A 15,605-nucleotide genomic window follows, 5' to 3' on the forward strand; every position below is an offset into this window, starting at 1 on the left:
TGTCTTATGATGTTCTATCACAGGGTGTAACACAAATATGTGAAGTGTTACTGGCTATTGAAGTGTGCTTTGTCGTCATATATGTAGACAAAGTACAGACAGATTGGAGGGACGATCATCATTTTGTTTGCTCTGACAAGCACTGTCACTCACTCACTCACTCACTCACCGACTCACAAGCAGACCACGACCTCATGAAAAAGCATTTAATAACAAACACATGAGTATGTAACTTTTAGTTTATTAAAACAGAATAAAATAATGTGTATATAGACACATGTAGATAGGCCAATCGATTAGTCATTGCAGTCATAGATAAACTACTTGTGTGTGCAGATATGTTGCCGCTGTCGTTGTGGCTGTTAATGGTTGTCACTGAACACAAGCATACATTTTCCAGGTGACATATCTCAGCCGTAAATTACCATTAACAGGAGCATTTAGAATGCACCATAAAATAAATGACAATACGAGGACGACTTACAAATGATTTGTAGCAGATACATTGTAAACCATTATTTTATAATGAAGCTGATTGTGACGAGGAAGGACGACACGATCTCTCACCAAAAGAAAACAAAATGGGTACCCCCTTGTGCTTACATAGATATTTGTTGTAGAAATATCACAACCGTACAAGATAGGCGTCAGGATAAGAGTGCAGTTGTACTCAATTGATGAAGCAGCACAATCGTAACGAACCTTTGCGTCTGACAACTGTGATATGATTTCTGTACTGGAATATACTGGTATGTCATTTACTTTCTTTCAACAAACTTGATTCCCTTGCGCTCAAGTCTTTGCAGCATGGGCTTGTAGATCTCTGGCGAGACAGGCATGACAACACCTTTCTCAGTTATCTCCCCTGAAACAGTGAGAGAAAGGGGTTCACGATGTAGATCATATATATATAAAGGTACATTAAGGTACATTTCTGTATGGAAGAATCAAATATGGGTCAATCGTGTTATCTTGTTTACAGAATGTGACAAGATCAAAACGAATGTGAAGGTTTTGTCCAAACGTGCTACTACATTTCGTCGGTATCCATAATGTTTTGTGCCGCATCTGCCTGCCTACCATTCAGCACCATCATTGCTGCAGTGGCTGCGCTTCGACCCACAATTTTGGAAATGGCCGTATGTCTTCCCGGATCCCCAAGCACGGTGAGATACAGCCTCCTGGTCTCGGTGGTCCCATCCTTGAAGCGCCCGGCGACCTGGACGTTCATCAGGGCCATGTCTTGCTCGGTCGGACCTGAAATACGCATGAACAGCACCCCTCACCGAACTGACGTCACAAACCCAGAAGCTAACATTCCGAATTAAGACACACCAACAACAGGCGATGTACCAGTGATCATGATCATGATCAAGTCCCCAGGCGACGCGTCTTCCTGTTCGATGTTTTAGAACCAAGCCAGCCGCATCAAGTATCAGACGGACAATATGTCAATAAACCCTGTCAAAACCTCAGTGGAAAGGTAAAACCTCCCTGTCAATGTAAAACCTCAGTGTGAATGTAAAACCTCAGTGTGAATGTAAAACCTCTCTGTCAATGTAAAACCTCAGTGAATATGCAAATCTCAGTGTAACTGTAAACAGTCCGTGGGAATGTAAAACCTCAGTGTACATATAAAACCTCTCTGTCAATATAAAAATTCAGTGTGAATGTAAAACCTAAGTGTACATGTAAAACGTCTGTGAAAAAGTAAAACGTCTGTGTGAACGTAAAATCTCAGTGTGTATGTTAAACTTTAGCGTACATGTAAAACTTCAGTGTACATGTAAAACATCAGTGTGCATGTTAAAGTTATGTGTTGATGTAAAACAAGGTGTACATGTAAAACCCTCACAATACATCTCATGAATGTTCAACATTTTCAATGCAAGAACTCACCAAATTTGAAGTCAGGTCGTTTATCAACGTGACAGACCAAGGTATCAAAGATGGTCTCCCTCTTTTCGATTTCTGCAGATCCCAGCAAACCAAGGCTACAAGAGAGATAGTTTGAAGATATATAGGATGCCTATGTAATACTGTATAACGCATGTACATTTACGGTGAGGTATAAACAATTCTTAGTTCTCATACAGCGGACACAGAGCCGCTGATCGCTGGTTCCAGGACCAGTTTGGTCATCATCGTGACATGTGGGTTGTCAGCATTTTCGTTCCTACCAGTGAGGTAAAACCTGCGTCGATTTTCCCGAAAATATGATGGTCGGTCCCTATTGGATGAATGCTTACTCGGAATGTGCTGTCTTGGATTCGGGGCGTTTGGTAGTCAAGTGGATAAAGCGTTCGTCCGTTACGTAAAAGAGCCGGGTTCGATTCACCGCATGGGTACAATGTGTGAAGCCCTATTCTGGTGTTCCCCGCAGTGATTTTGCTGGAATATTGCTAAAGGCGAAGTAAAATCACAGTCACCCATTCACTCACTGTCCTGGATTCCTAACGTTATTTGATCAACGCCGCAGTCAGCGAGTCAGACAGTTCAGTGACAGATAGCATTGGGATCGATCCACCCAACTGGTATATGGTGATATCCATTAAAGACTAACCGATACCTTAAGTCTTACGACAAGCATAGGTTGCAAATTCTTACCCGAAACCCAAGAGGCCTTGATTCATAACGACCCACAATAAAATATGAGTCATAACATCTTCAAATAAAATTTAATTCATAACGACCTCCAAATCAAATGCTTTATAACGGCCTTCAAATTCAACATGATTCAGAAAGGGCTTCAAATCCAATATAATTCATAACGACCTTCATATCAAATATTAAAACTACCTTCAAATCAGATGATTCGAAACGACCTTCAAATCAAATGATTCGAAACGACCTTCAAATCAAATGATTCAAAACGACAGTCAAATCAAATGATACGAAAAGTCCTTTAAATCAAATGATAGAGGCACAACCTTCAAATCAAATAATTCTAAACGACCTTCAAATCAAATGATACGAAACTACCTTCAAATTAAATGATACGAAACGACCTTCAAATTAAATGATTCGAAACGACCTTCAAATCAAGTGATGCAAAACGACCTTCAAATCAATTGATACAAAACAACCTTCAAATCAAGTGATTCAAAAACGACCTTCAAATCACATGGTTCAAAAAGACCTTCAAATCGCATGATTCAAAACGACCTTCAAATCAATCATGAAGCCGCTACGTGCAGACACACCTTCTCATGACCTCTACTTGACCTGATTCCCCTATTCTGTCCTTGACCTTGGCCTCCAGGACTTCATCTGTGACGTCATCATTCAGTCCAAGCTCGGAACACATGTACTTTCTCTGTGTTATGCAAAATATGTGTTATGCACGAATTCTGAGCAACAATATAGATAACTAGTTTACAGTAATTCAAACAACTCTCTTATCTACGCGTAATGTTATCTTGTTATCTAGTTTCTTGTTATCTTGTTACCTAGTGTCTTGTTATCTAGTGTCTTGTTATCTTGTTACCTAGTGTCTTGTTATCTAGTGTCTTGTTATCTTGTTATCTAGTGTCTTGTTATCTTGTTATCTAGTGTCTTGTTATCTACGCGTAATGTTATCTTGTTATCTAGTGTCTTGTTATCTACGTGTAATGTTATCTTGTTATCTAGTGTCTTGTTATCTACGTGTAATGTTATCTTGTTATCTAGTGTCTTGTTATCTACGCGTAATGTTATCTTGTTATCTAGTGTCTTGTTATCTACGTGTAATGTTATCTTGTTATCTAGTGTCTTGTTATCTACGTGTAATGTTATCTTGTTATCTAGTGTCTTGTTATCTACGTGTAATGTTATCTTGTTATCTAGTGTCTTGTTATCTACGTGTAATGTTATCTTGTTATCTAGTGTCTTGTTATCTACGTGTAATGTTATCTTGTTATCTACGCGTAATGTTATCTTGTTATCTAGTTTCTTGTTATCTTGTTATCTAGTGTCTTGTTATCTAGTGTCTTGTTATCTACGTGTAATGATTGCATTCATATAAAGTGATAATCTTCTTGATACACAGGAATCAGTGGCAATACACGTTTCCAGCTTCAGGATTACCCCTCATCTCGGAGCAAGTATCTGATGCACTTCGCAACATGTATTGAATACAATCTAGTGTCTACAAGTAGGTCCAAACATTGCAATGATCCATACCCTTCTTTCATTTCAGTGAAGTAACCATACGAAAATCTGCACCGCAAGTGATGAAATGTGTATTGACTGTTTTGCAAATAAAACATAGATTTACGTGTGTAAGTAAAAGCGACACAAATACTTCAATAATCACAAAAAACATCTCTGCTAAAAGAAAAACCCACTGCACCCTTTCCACTATTCATGTGTTTATGAATCACTTTCAAATATGTTCGGAAAAATAAAAAACGTATCCTGCCCCCGGTTGGTAAACGCCACAAACACATGCAAAGGCAAGTAAAGAGTTCACCTGAAACTAATGCATGTGCTTGTGTGTCATTTGTATTTACTTTCCATTTGTTTGTGTACTGTACAAACGCGCATTTTTGCCTTTCGCATAAATTGCTCTGCTTATGAAAAAAATTAATTGAAGCGACAAAACCCTTTCCATATCCAGTAGAAATCTCTGTATAAAGCAGAGTGAATTGTACGATTCCGACTATATCATGAGCCCGTGTTTAAGAATCAATATCAAATAGTGATGATACCAGGTGTTCGCGAACAGGTGAGTGCATCCTGCCCCACCGGTGGTACCGTCACAAACACATGCAAAGGCAAGTCAATTGTTCACCTGAAACAACATGGGAACATATGCAACAAGTCAAATTAGGGAATTGCATCGGACATAAGTTTTGTCACTGATGCGTCAAATTTGGAAATGTCCTCCCCATATCTACCATAAAACCTTTTGAAGGCTTTACTGAGGCCTTGAATGTTGTAACGTTGATCAAACAACTTCTGATCAAGAGTCATATGACGCTCTTTTAAATCTTGGTAGAAAGAGCATGTTCAAAAGTTCAAAAAGTTGAAATGTAAACACCAAAGGCTGGACCTGCTGGGATATTGCTCGACATGAAGGGAAAGTTTGCAATTGGAAAGGTGAATCATCCCTCTTATCATACAGTCCTTTTGAGACTGTTTTGTCACTCTGAATCTTTATGCTAAATCATATGCTAAAATATGATGCAAGTACATCCATGACTGGCAAGCTGTTATTGTCGTTGGCTACATACCCATGTAAAGGGTTGAGATTCATCAACAAGCATCTGGTGAGTGGAGACGTTGTACAGCCCAAGTCTCATCAAGCTCAGGATCCCAGCACAGAAGCCCTGGGCAGGAAGCAAACAACGGGATCAGTGTTAAAGCAATAGTATGTTCATATTTCTGCGAGTGTACAAGGAGATTGTGTGTAGATTGTACACGGTTCTTTCGCTAACGGGGTGGTTGGGTAGCCTCGGGGTTAAAGCGTTCGCACGTCATGCCGACGGCCCGGGTTCGATTCCTCACAATGTGTGAAGCATATTTCTAGTGTACCCCGCCGTCTTACTGGTAAACTATTACTAAAGGCGGCGTAAAAGCATACTCACTCGCACTTTTCTTTACAGATTCAGGAAAAGAAAAACGATATTATTATGCATTTATTCCTGGGTCTGTGAAATCATAGTTATGTATTTGTTTTTAATCTGAATGCTCACTGTACGATATATATCACCCACAGTGACTTTATTATGCATATGCCATACTATTTGTACCAAATGGAAAAAGGATATGTCCTTACATATACCGTAGACTACGGTTATAACAAAGACGCTTATTAATAACTTACCTATATAACGAACTTACATTTTAGTCCCGAACATTTGTTTTATAAATACTGTACATATGCTTATAACTACGCTTATGACGAACTAAAATAAGTGGTCTCTTCGAGTTTGATATAACCGGAGTTTTCTGTACAATATTCCAACTTAATCATTTGTTTGCCTGGATGGATATACATACCTTGTATCTCATGGAGCCCACTCTGGATGGAGGTATATACCTTGTATCTCATGGAGCCCACTCAGGATGGAGGTACATACCGTGTGTCTCATGGAGCCCACTCTGGATGAAGGTACATACCTTGTATCTCATGGAGCCCACTCAGGATGGAGGCACATACCTTGTATCTCATGGAGCCCACTCTGGGTGGAGGTACATACCTTGTATCTCATGGAGCACACTAAGGATGGATGTACATATACCTTATATCTCATGGATCCAAATCTGGGTGGAGGTACATACCTTGTATCTCATGGAGCCCACTCTAGATGGAGGTATATACCTTGTATCTCATGGAGCCCACTCTGGGTGGGGGTACATACCTTGTATCTCATGGAGACCACACTGGGTGGGGGTACATACTTTGTATCTCATGGAGCCTACTCTGGATGGAGGTACATACCTTGTATCTCATGGAGCCCACTCTGGGTGGGGGTACATACCTTGTATCTCATGGAGCCCACTCTGGGTGGGGGTACATACCTTGTATCTCATGGAGCACACTCTGGGTGGAGGTACATAGCTTGTATCTCATGGAGCCCACTCTGGATGGAGGTACATACATTGTATCTCATGGAGGCCACTGTGAATAGAGGTACATACCTCGTATCTCATGGAGCCCACTCCAGATGGAGGTACATACCTTGTATCTCATGGAGCCCACTCTGGGTGGAGGTACATACCTTGTATCTCATGGAGCCCACTCTGGGTGGAGGTACATACCTTGTATCTCATGGAGCCCACTCTGGATGGAGGTACATACCTTGTATTTCAAGGAGCCCACTCTGGATGGAGGTACATACTTTGTATCTCATGGAGCCCACTCTGGGTGGAGGTACATACCTTGTATCTCATGGAGCCCACTCTAGATGGAGGTACATACCTTGTATCTCATGGAGCCCACTCTGGATGGAGGTACATACCTTGTATCTCATGGAGCCCACTCTGGGTGGGGGTACATACCTTGTATCTCATGGAGCACACTCTGGGTGGAGGTACATACCTTGTATCTCATGGAGCACACTCTGGGTGGAGGTACATACTTTGTATCTCATGGAGCCCACTCTGAATGGAGGTACATACCTTTTGTCTCATGGAGCCCACTCTTGGTGGAGGTACATACCTTGTGTCTCATGGAGCCCACTCTGGGTGGAGGTACATACCTTGTATCTCATGGAGCCCACTCTGGGTGGAGGTACATACCTTGTATCTCATGGAGCCCACTCTGGGTGGAGGTACATACCTTGTATCTCATGGAGCCCAGTCTGGATTGAGGTACATACCTTGTATCTCATGGAGCCCACTCTGGGTGGGGGTACATACCTTGTATCTCATGGAGCCCTCTCTGGGTGGAGATACATACCTTGTGTCTCATGGAGCCCACTCTGGATGGAGGTACATACCTTGTATCTCATGGAGCCCACTCTGGGTGGAGGTACATACCTTGTATCTCATGGAGCCCACGACCATGTTCTGCACTTTCTCGATGCCGTACAGCGGTATGTACGATTGGTGGAAAGAATAGGGGACGGCCTCAAACTCGGCCTGGAAGTCCCGGACCGCCCCAATGTCGTGGACAGCTTCCATGGTGGCTGTTCCCGCCGGGAGTATCGTCGTCTGTAGGACAGAATAATGACGTCATAATGGCAGGAAATATACAGGTTTTTACTTTCACCTCGGAGCTGAAAGGCTCAATTCAGTGTGTATTGTTACGTCCTTTATAACAGGAGATTTACATGCTTGCGCATTCATAACCTTCCTTTTAAAGGACGCACTTGTACGTGTAGACGTACATCCCTTTGAGTAGGAGATTCACATATACTTTCGTTACACCTACGAGTTAAAGGGCGCAATTCCTGTGCAGAGTTACGTCCCTTATAGCAGAAAATGTACATGTTTGCACATTCATAATATTTAGGAGTTAAAGGGCGCAATTTCCTGTGCAGAGTTACCTCCCTTATAGCAGGAGATTTACATTTTGCACATCCATAATAATCAGGAGTTAAAGGGTGCAAATTCCTATGCAGATTAACGTCTCCTATAGCAGGAGATTTACATGTTTGCGTTTATAAAACCGAGGAGTTAAAGAGCGTATTTGTTGATGCAGAAACCTCTGATAATGATTTCGAATCCCGGTTCGTCCTATTAATGTTTCAAGGTTGCTGACTGAAGAGCAAGCGCAACGAATGCTATATTTGCTATGTTTGTGGTTTGTTATTCACAAATAATAGTGTATTTACAGTTCTGATCTGACACTCAAAAGTGCGGCTAGTATCGGTGAGGTGTATCCTCTGAGCGATGCCATTTTCAATGAAGCGCCCTAAACTAATCCGTTGTCTGATCGTGAGCAGCGTTGCACAGCGAGGCTTGTAACTTTTCGCTGCACAACGCTACCCTGGAGTATACTGAACAAAATAGGGAAATTACCGAATAATAATATGTACACGCACATCAATAGTTACGTCGATTTACCCCAACCCTGAAGAGATTCTAGGTTAGAATTAGTTTCTCAGCAACCCATGTTTGCCTTAAGATGCAACGTAATAGATTGCCTGGACACGCTGGCATTCGTGAACAAATCGTGTTATTCCGATTGCAGGTGACGGAAAGGGGCGAGTGGTGACGAATGGACACGCTGGTTGCCCGTGTCATCTTACCCTCTTAATACATGGTTCAGACACGACAATTAACAGGCCGCCGCTATATAGCTGGAATATTTAGGGCGTGAAAAAACAAACAACTATTTACCTTGCCGTCCTTTATGTAGCCGCTCGCCTTCCAGTACTTCCACAGAGCCTTTCTCGGGTTCCAGCTGATCAACACAGATACATCATTCTATTCATTAAAAGTTGTTAAAGTATTTCGTTATAGATACTCGGGTATTGAAGTTGAGAATGTTGAAATGTTCTTAAAATGTTGTTAAAAAAATACAAAATGTCAACGCCAGAGAACAACCAGTTTCGACAATCCATGACGCTGAAACAGAAAAAAATCAGCGGGAAAAAACACAAGAATGGACCCCCAGGATCAAGGATGTCAACAGGTGTTCCGCGAAACAGACTCCATCGGGCTCACAAAGCAAATACAGCGGAAGCTGAAGTAATAGTAGTGGTAGTAGGTGTAGGAGCAGAAGTAGTTATAGGAGCAGTAGTTGCAGCAGCAGCAGCAGTTGAGGTAGAAATAGTGGTAGCAGCAGTAGAAGTGGTAGTAGTAGTAGAAGTAGTGGTAGCAGCAGTAGAAGTAGTAGTAGTGGTAGTAGTAGTAGAAGTAGTAGTAGTAGTAGTAGTAGTAGTAGTAGCAGCAGTGCTAGAAGAAGTAGTTGTTGTTGTAGAATAGTAGTAGTAGTAGTAGTAGTAGTAGTAGTAGTAGTAGTAGTAGTTGGTCAATAGTCCTATTTGAGCCGCGCGCTAAATGAGCAGCGTGTTAGTCTGGTCTGGTCCTAATTGAGCATTGCGCTGACGGAGCAATTAGTTAGTCTGATCTAGTCCTAATTGAGCAGTGCGCTGATTGAGCAGCGTGTTAGTCTGATCTAGTCCCAATTGAGCAGTGCGCTGACGGAGCAATGTGTTAGTCTGGTCTAGTCCCAATTGAGCAGTGCGCTGATTGAGCGGCGTGTTAGTCTGATCTAGTCCCAATTGAGCAGTGTGTCTGTCAACGTACTTGAACTTATACTTGAGAGGATTGTTGGCGGAATCTGGAGTCGGAATGGCGCTTGTGTACAGCTCATACGAAGTGACCTGAAAGAATCAGAATATGGCAGTTAGTTTGTTATGCAAAGCTGCGTTGGGAAAACTTGAAGCAGCTGTATACAAACAACACGACGTAGCCTGTGCACACGTGACTGAACCAGTGAGTGCAGCAGTCATCAACCATGTGACCGAGCCTGACCAACCGAGCCATTCACTCGCCTCTTACGTCAATCCAGCAATTCCCCTGGGCCTACCCTGAATCCCAACGGGTTGATGGCCAGCAATCATCAACCATGTGACCGAGTCTGACCAACCGAGCCATTCACTCGCCTCTTACGTCAATCCAGCTATTCCCCTGGGCCTACCCTGAATCCCAACGGGTTGATGGCCAGCAATCATCAACCATGTGACCGAGCCTGACCAACCGAGCCATTCACTCGCCTCTTACGTCAATCCAGCAATTCCCCTGGGCCTACCCTGAATCCCCATGGGTTGATGGCCAGCAATCATCAACCATGTGACCGAGCTTGACAAACCGAGCCATTCACTCGCCTCTTACGTCAATCCAGCAATTCCCCTGGGCCTACCCTGAATCCCAACGGGTTGATGGTCACACATGGCAGAAGAAGCTAAACAAGTACATCCTGGTTCGACAGGAAATGGATCTAATTAAACTAACTCCTTGTAAAAAACTTCAGTGTATTATTCCTAAGTAGCAAAAGAACCAGAAGGAGTGGATACTATTTTTTACGCCGGTTTTAGCAATATTCTGAGGCGGGAAACTCCAGACATGGGCTTGACACATTGTACCTAATATCGTGTTACGTAGCCTTTAGTACTATTCCCCGATTATGTTTCTAGGTTTGTCAGCACCATACCCGTGCTCGTGGGTTTCACCGAAGTGGTAAACGTCTTAGACCTGCATCACTTCGGGCTTTCCTCCCACATTAAGCTGACACGCCGTGATATAACTGGAATACTGTTAAAAGCGGCGTTAAACCCAACTCACTCACTCACTCACTTTAGTACTATTACGGCTTTTTCGAGGCGGGAGATAGCAGACATGGGCTTCACACGTTGTTGTTGTTTTTTGTTGCTGTTGTTGTTTTTTAACGCCGCACTGTACTATATTCCAGCTATATGACGGCGGTCTGTAAATAATAGAGTCTAGACCAGTCAATTCCGTGACTGACATCATGAGCATCGATCCACGAAAATGAGATACGATGACATGCATAAACCAAGTCAGCGAGTCTGACCACCCGATCCCGTTAGTCGCCTCACAACGACAAGCATAGTCACCTGTTACGGCAAGCATGGGTTGCTGAATACCTATTCTACCCCGGATCTTCCCGGGTAGCTTCACACGTACCCATTTGGGGAATCGAACCCGGTTCTTCGGAGTGACGAGCGAAAGCTTCACCCACTAGATTACCACAGCGTCCAGGAGCAGAGTACCTCAACCTACCTCCCCTCCTCTGCTCTTCATTTCGTCTATTGTCTTCTTGGCAATCATGTGGTCCGCACCGGGGCGGAAACCAACGTCAACCAGGAAGGTCAGACCAGCGTCGACAACTCTGAAACACGTGACGTCCTCAAATGGATACTGTGTGGTTCCTTGAACATTCTGCCAGATGACATCAAATAATCACGAAAGTAAAGGCATGAGAACTGTCATAGTACAATCTTGGGGAAACAAATAGCTGAGACAGGGAGTCGACAACGACGCTAGTCCATCTACCCACCGTCAGGTAAGGTAAGGCGTTTTGAGATTTTACGTGACCTCTCCGACATAAAAGCGTATTTCGCACACGGAACCACAGGAACAATCTCAAGATTGTTTGATTGTTGTTTAATGCCGCACTCAACAATATTCCAGCTACATGATGGCGGTCTGTAAATAATCGAGTCTGGACCACACAATCCAGTGATTGACATTATGAGCATCGGTCCACGCAATTGGAATCGATGACATGCATCAACCAAGTCAGCGAGACCGACCACCCGATCCCCTTTATCGCCTCTTACGACAAGCATAGTCAGCTTTTACAGCAAGCATGGGTTGCTAAAGACCTATTCTACACCGGATCTTCACGGGTCGAACCAGAGTCATGAACCTGTTTATAGTAACAACTTCCTCTTCCACTGTTGTATGCAAACGGAAGAATAACTGCTTCACGTAACGTTCATATGGGCGCATCCAAACGTTCGTATCCCGTTCGTACGTGGAACATGTTTAATCATGTTTTCACATAAAAGAAATCACTTATATTTAAAAATTAGCCGTGCGTCTTATAAAGTTGTGTAAATGTTATTGAAAAATATGTTTATTTATTATGCAATGTTACATTACAAAACATATAACACTTCAGTAAAAGGGGGCACGGGTGGCCCAGTTGTCTAAGAAGCCGCGATTCGCTGTGAAGAGTTGCGTCCCTTGGACAAGCCAGAAACCTATCCTTGTGAGATCAAATCCCGGTTCGCCCGATTATGTTTCTAGGTTTGTCAGCACCATACCCCAGCATGTAGGTTTCACCGAAGCCGTAAACATCTAAGACCTGCATCATTTCGGGCTTTCCTCCCACATTAAGCTGACCCGCCGCGATATAACTGGAATACTGTTAAAACGGTGTTAAACCCAACTCACTCACACGCACTTAAGTAAAATAATATACATAAATATATAAGTAATATCCTAAAACAATTTACTGTTGATGCAGCCGCGTCTGTTCGGGAACAGTGTAGTTAACCGACACGAGATTCTTCTTCATGGCGAGACAAGCCAGGGATAGATTCTCAATCACAGCGTCCGGCACACAACTGAAACATACAGCGGTTGATGGCAAATATAAATAGATGAATTGTGGTAAAATGGGGTGTAACGTGGCGTTAATGACTATTAAATTGCCATAACGACGTGTATGCGTGTGCGTGGATGTTTGTACTGGTCCGAACTTCTGACGGTTGTACAGTGTCCACTGAGGTCCCATGCCGCAGCGTAACACTGACACAGGTGAGGTGAAGTGAAATGCGGTTTAACGTCGCGTCCAAGATTATTGCACTTATATAGCGACGTACATGCACGTGTGTGTGTGTGTGTGTGTGTGTGTGTGTGTGTGTGTGTCTGCTTGTACTAGACTGGACTGGAACCACAGTGGGGTAGCACTGATAAACCGACTTACGTCCGGACTAGTACAAGCAATCACACACACTTACATGCACGTTTGTTTGTTTGTATGTTTGTTTGTTTGTTTGTTGTTTAACACCGCACTCAGCAATATTCCAGCTAAATGACGTCGGTTTGTATATAATAGAGTCTGGACCAGACATTCCAGTGAATTACATCATGAACATCGATCCACGCAATTTGGATACGATAACATGCATCAACCAAGTCAGCGAGCCTGACCACCCGATCTCGTTCCGGTAAGCATAGTCGCTATATAAATTACAAATAATTCCATTTCACCACCATTACAATAATACAGTCAAATTTGTGTTTTAGACAAGAACACGATTTCAAAATCATAAAATGTCAAGGACCTGTCCGCCTTGTAAGAGATGGTTTGGCCCCCTGTGAAATGTGCTCGATACAACGTTTGGCGGGATGCATGTGCAAGTCGTTGTTTTTAAGATCCACAACGTGAGGTACCTGACAACGACGTCATGTTCAGATATAAGCCTTTTCAGGCTGTCAGTTTCTTTCATCACGTCCAAGCGTACCAGCTTCGCACCCGGACACAGCTCACTAACTCGCTTTAAGCCGGACCCTCCTTTGCTCACTGTAAAGGTGAAATGACGATAAAGAACCAACCATGCAATATCATTTTGTAGAATTGTTAAATGAGAGGAGGGGTGGCCTAGTGGTCAAAACGATTGCTCGTCACGCCGAAAGACAGCGTTCGATTTCCCACATGGGTACAATTTCTGGCGGGGGCGGTCGAGTAGCCTAGTGGTTGAAGCGTTCGCTCGTCACGCAGAAGACAGGGGTTCGATTCCCGACATGGGTACAATGTGTTAAGCCCATTTCTGGTGTTCCCCGCCGTGATATTGCTGGAATATTGCTAAAAGCGGCGTAAAACCATACTCACCACAAATTCTGGCGTCCTCGCCCGTGATATTACCAGAATATTGATAAAGCGGCGTAAAACCTAATTCAACATCAACACTCAATGTAGTTATTACTCGTGATATCTAGTTCTGGTTTAGTTTGAACAGGTGTTGTTCACTGACAACCAGAGAATGAAAGAGTGAGAAATTTTAATCTTTGATAGAAATAGTGTGATATCGCTGGAGCTGACCTGGATATGTTTAAAATGTCAACAAAGACAACCACTGGAGAAAACCTACTGTCAGTATTATACTCAAATATTTACTGCATAAATAAAAAGCAAAAGAAAAAGTAGCTGTACATACTAATGATCAGCCAAAATGCATTTTCAGAAAATCTTAGATTTTGTTACGGATTTTACCTGTTAAATAATGTCTCCACGCATCACAAATTTCTAATAATTGCAAATCAGTGGCATGATAGTGTGATTTGAAACTTCTGACCAATCAGATGACGAGGTTTGCCGGAAACATGTACCTAATTTTGTCAAAAACATGCGTGATTTGAAACATTCCTCCCACCCCATGCCTCCATCCCCTGCCTCCACCCCAACCAGGATATTAAACAACTGTCCTCCATATGAAGTGTTTCAGCAAACCAGCATAGTTATTTGCGACACTCACCAGCGGTGACCTGAACGCCTTTCTCGTTGGAAAAGTCCTCATACATTGGGCCCGTCACCCTCCCAGTCCCGAACACCAAAATCTTTTTCAGGGTCGACATTTTGTTTTCTCCTAATCTGAAAGAAACAAAAACATCATCAGACGTTCAAAACACCATGAGACCTTTAGCAATCCATTCACTGATCATGCTGATATACAGTTTCTGGCTGACTGACTGTTATAGAAGATTTAACGTGCGCTTTCCGACTGTAGCGTATTTCGCACACGGGCCTGGCCGGACCATTTAGTGTATTCCGAAAAGGGTGAAAGACGTGTGTGCAACCCAAGAAGAGCTTTTAGGGGTTGCTTATATTGAATTTTTGGAATTTTTAAATTTGGAATAAATGCCGAGGTGGGTGGAGGAGGGAACTAAGGGAGCCGGGTGAGGTGGGTGTTTGTATATTTATTGGATTTTGGATTGGTAGATTAATTAGTTTTTAGATGCGCTTAATTAGGTCTGTTTTGATTAGGAATACGCCTTGGGCCTTGAAGTTTTTTAGTTTATTTTGAGTGTTTAGTATTTCATCTAGAGTAGGAACCTTATTTAGATTGAGGGTGGTTTGTAGTGAGGTTCTGTGTGTTTGGTAGTGGGTGCAGTGGATGAGTGCGTGTTCTGTGGTTTCGGGTTGTTTGCAATGGGGGCAGTTGCCTGTGGTATGTCTTTTAAGTTTTTTTAGGTGGTTATTTAGGGTCGTGTGTCCTGTTTGGAGTTTTGTAATTAATCTGTCATTTTTTTAGAGGGGTGTAGGATTTTAGGTTTGGCCATTTGTTTTCTGAGCACTTTTTTTGATTTGGCTACTTGAGTTTTGATATCGATTATGCCATTTTTTGGTCATTTTTTGTTTGTTTACACTTTTAATTTTTGATTTTGAGATGGGTAGGTTTAGGCTTATTTCTGGTATTTTGAGAGATAATTTAGCTGCTTTATCGGCGCTTTCGTTGCCGTGAATTCCTACGTGGGCTGGGATCCACAAGAAGGTTATTTGTTTGCTTGCTTTTGTTAGGTCGTTGGAGCTTTTTAAGTATTTGGTTTATTAATTTAGGTCGTTTTTTGGTATTTTTGTTTTGGAGGGCTTGTAGTCCACTAAGGGAGTCGGTGAGAATTAGGATTTTATTGTTGTT

General features: G+C 42.6%; 1 protein-coding gene across 1 annotated transcript in view; it reads right to left on the reverse strand.

Annotated features, from left to right (window-relative positions):
• Positions 1 to 225: 225 nt before the first annotated feature.
• Positions 226 to 15,605, reverse strand: part of LOC139460821 (alpha-aminoadipic semialdehyde synthase, mitochondrial-like) — a 32,527-nt gene continuing 17,147 nt past the window's right edge. Inside the window, exons 2-13 of the mRNA XM_071242296.1 lie at positions 14,445 to 14,560; positions 13,363 to 13,492; positions 12,420 to 12,530; positions 11,179 to 11,287; positions 9,682 to 9,758; positions 8,770 to 8,833; positions 7,465 to 7,638; positions 5,214 to 5,309; positions 3,204 to 3,316; positions 1,900 to 1,994; positions 1,081 to 1,257; positions 226 to 865 (exon numbers count right to left, since the gene is read on the reverse strand). Of these exons, the coding sequence (XP_071098397.1) occupies positions 759 to 865; positions 1,081 to 1,257; positions 1,900 to 1,994; positions 3,204 to 3,316; positions 5,214 to 5,309; positions 7,465 to 7,638; positions 8,770 to 8,833; positions 9,682 to 9,758; positions 11,179 to 11,287; positions 12,420 to 12,530; positions 13,363 to 13,492; positions 14,445 to 14,544 (1,353 nt within the window). The 5' untranslated portion in view covers positions 14,545 to 14,560 and the 3' untranslated portion in view covers positions 226 to 758. The remainder of the gene's footprint in view (positions 866 to 1,080; positions 1,258 to 1,899; positions 1,995 to 3,203; positions 3,317 to 5,213; positions 5,310 to 7,464; positions 7,639 to 8,769; positions 8,834 to 9,681; positions 9,759 to 11,178; positions 11,288 to 12,419; positions 12,531 to 13,362; positions 13,493 to 14,444; positions 14,561 to 15,605) is intronic.

The sequence above is a fragment of the Haliotis cracherodii genome, unplaced genomic scaffold (assembly GCF_022045235.1).
Source record: "Haliotis cracherodii isolate W230 unplaced genomic scaffold, xgHalCrac1.p SCAF_14, whole genome shotgun sequence".
Lineage (NCBI taxonomy): Eukaryota > Metazoa > Mollusca > Gastropoda > Lepetellida > Haliotidae > Haliotis > Haliotis cracherodii.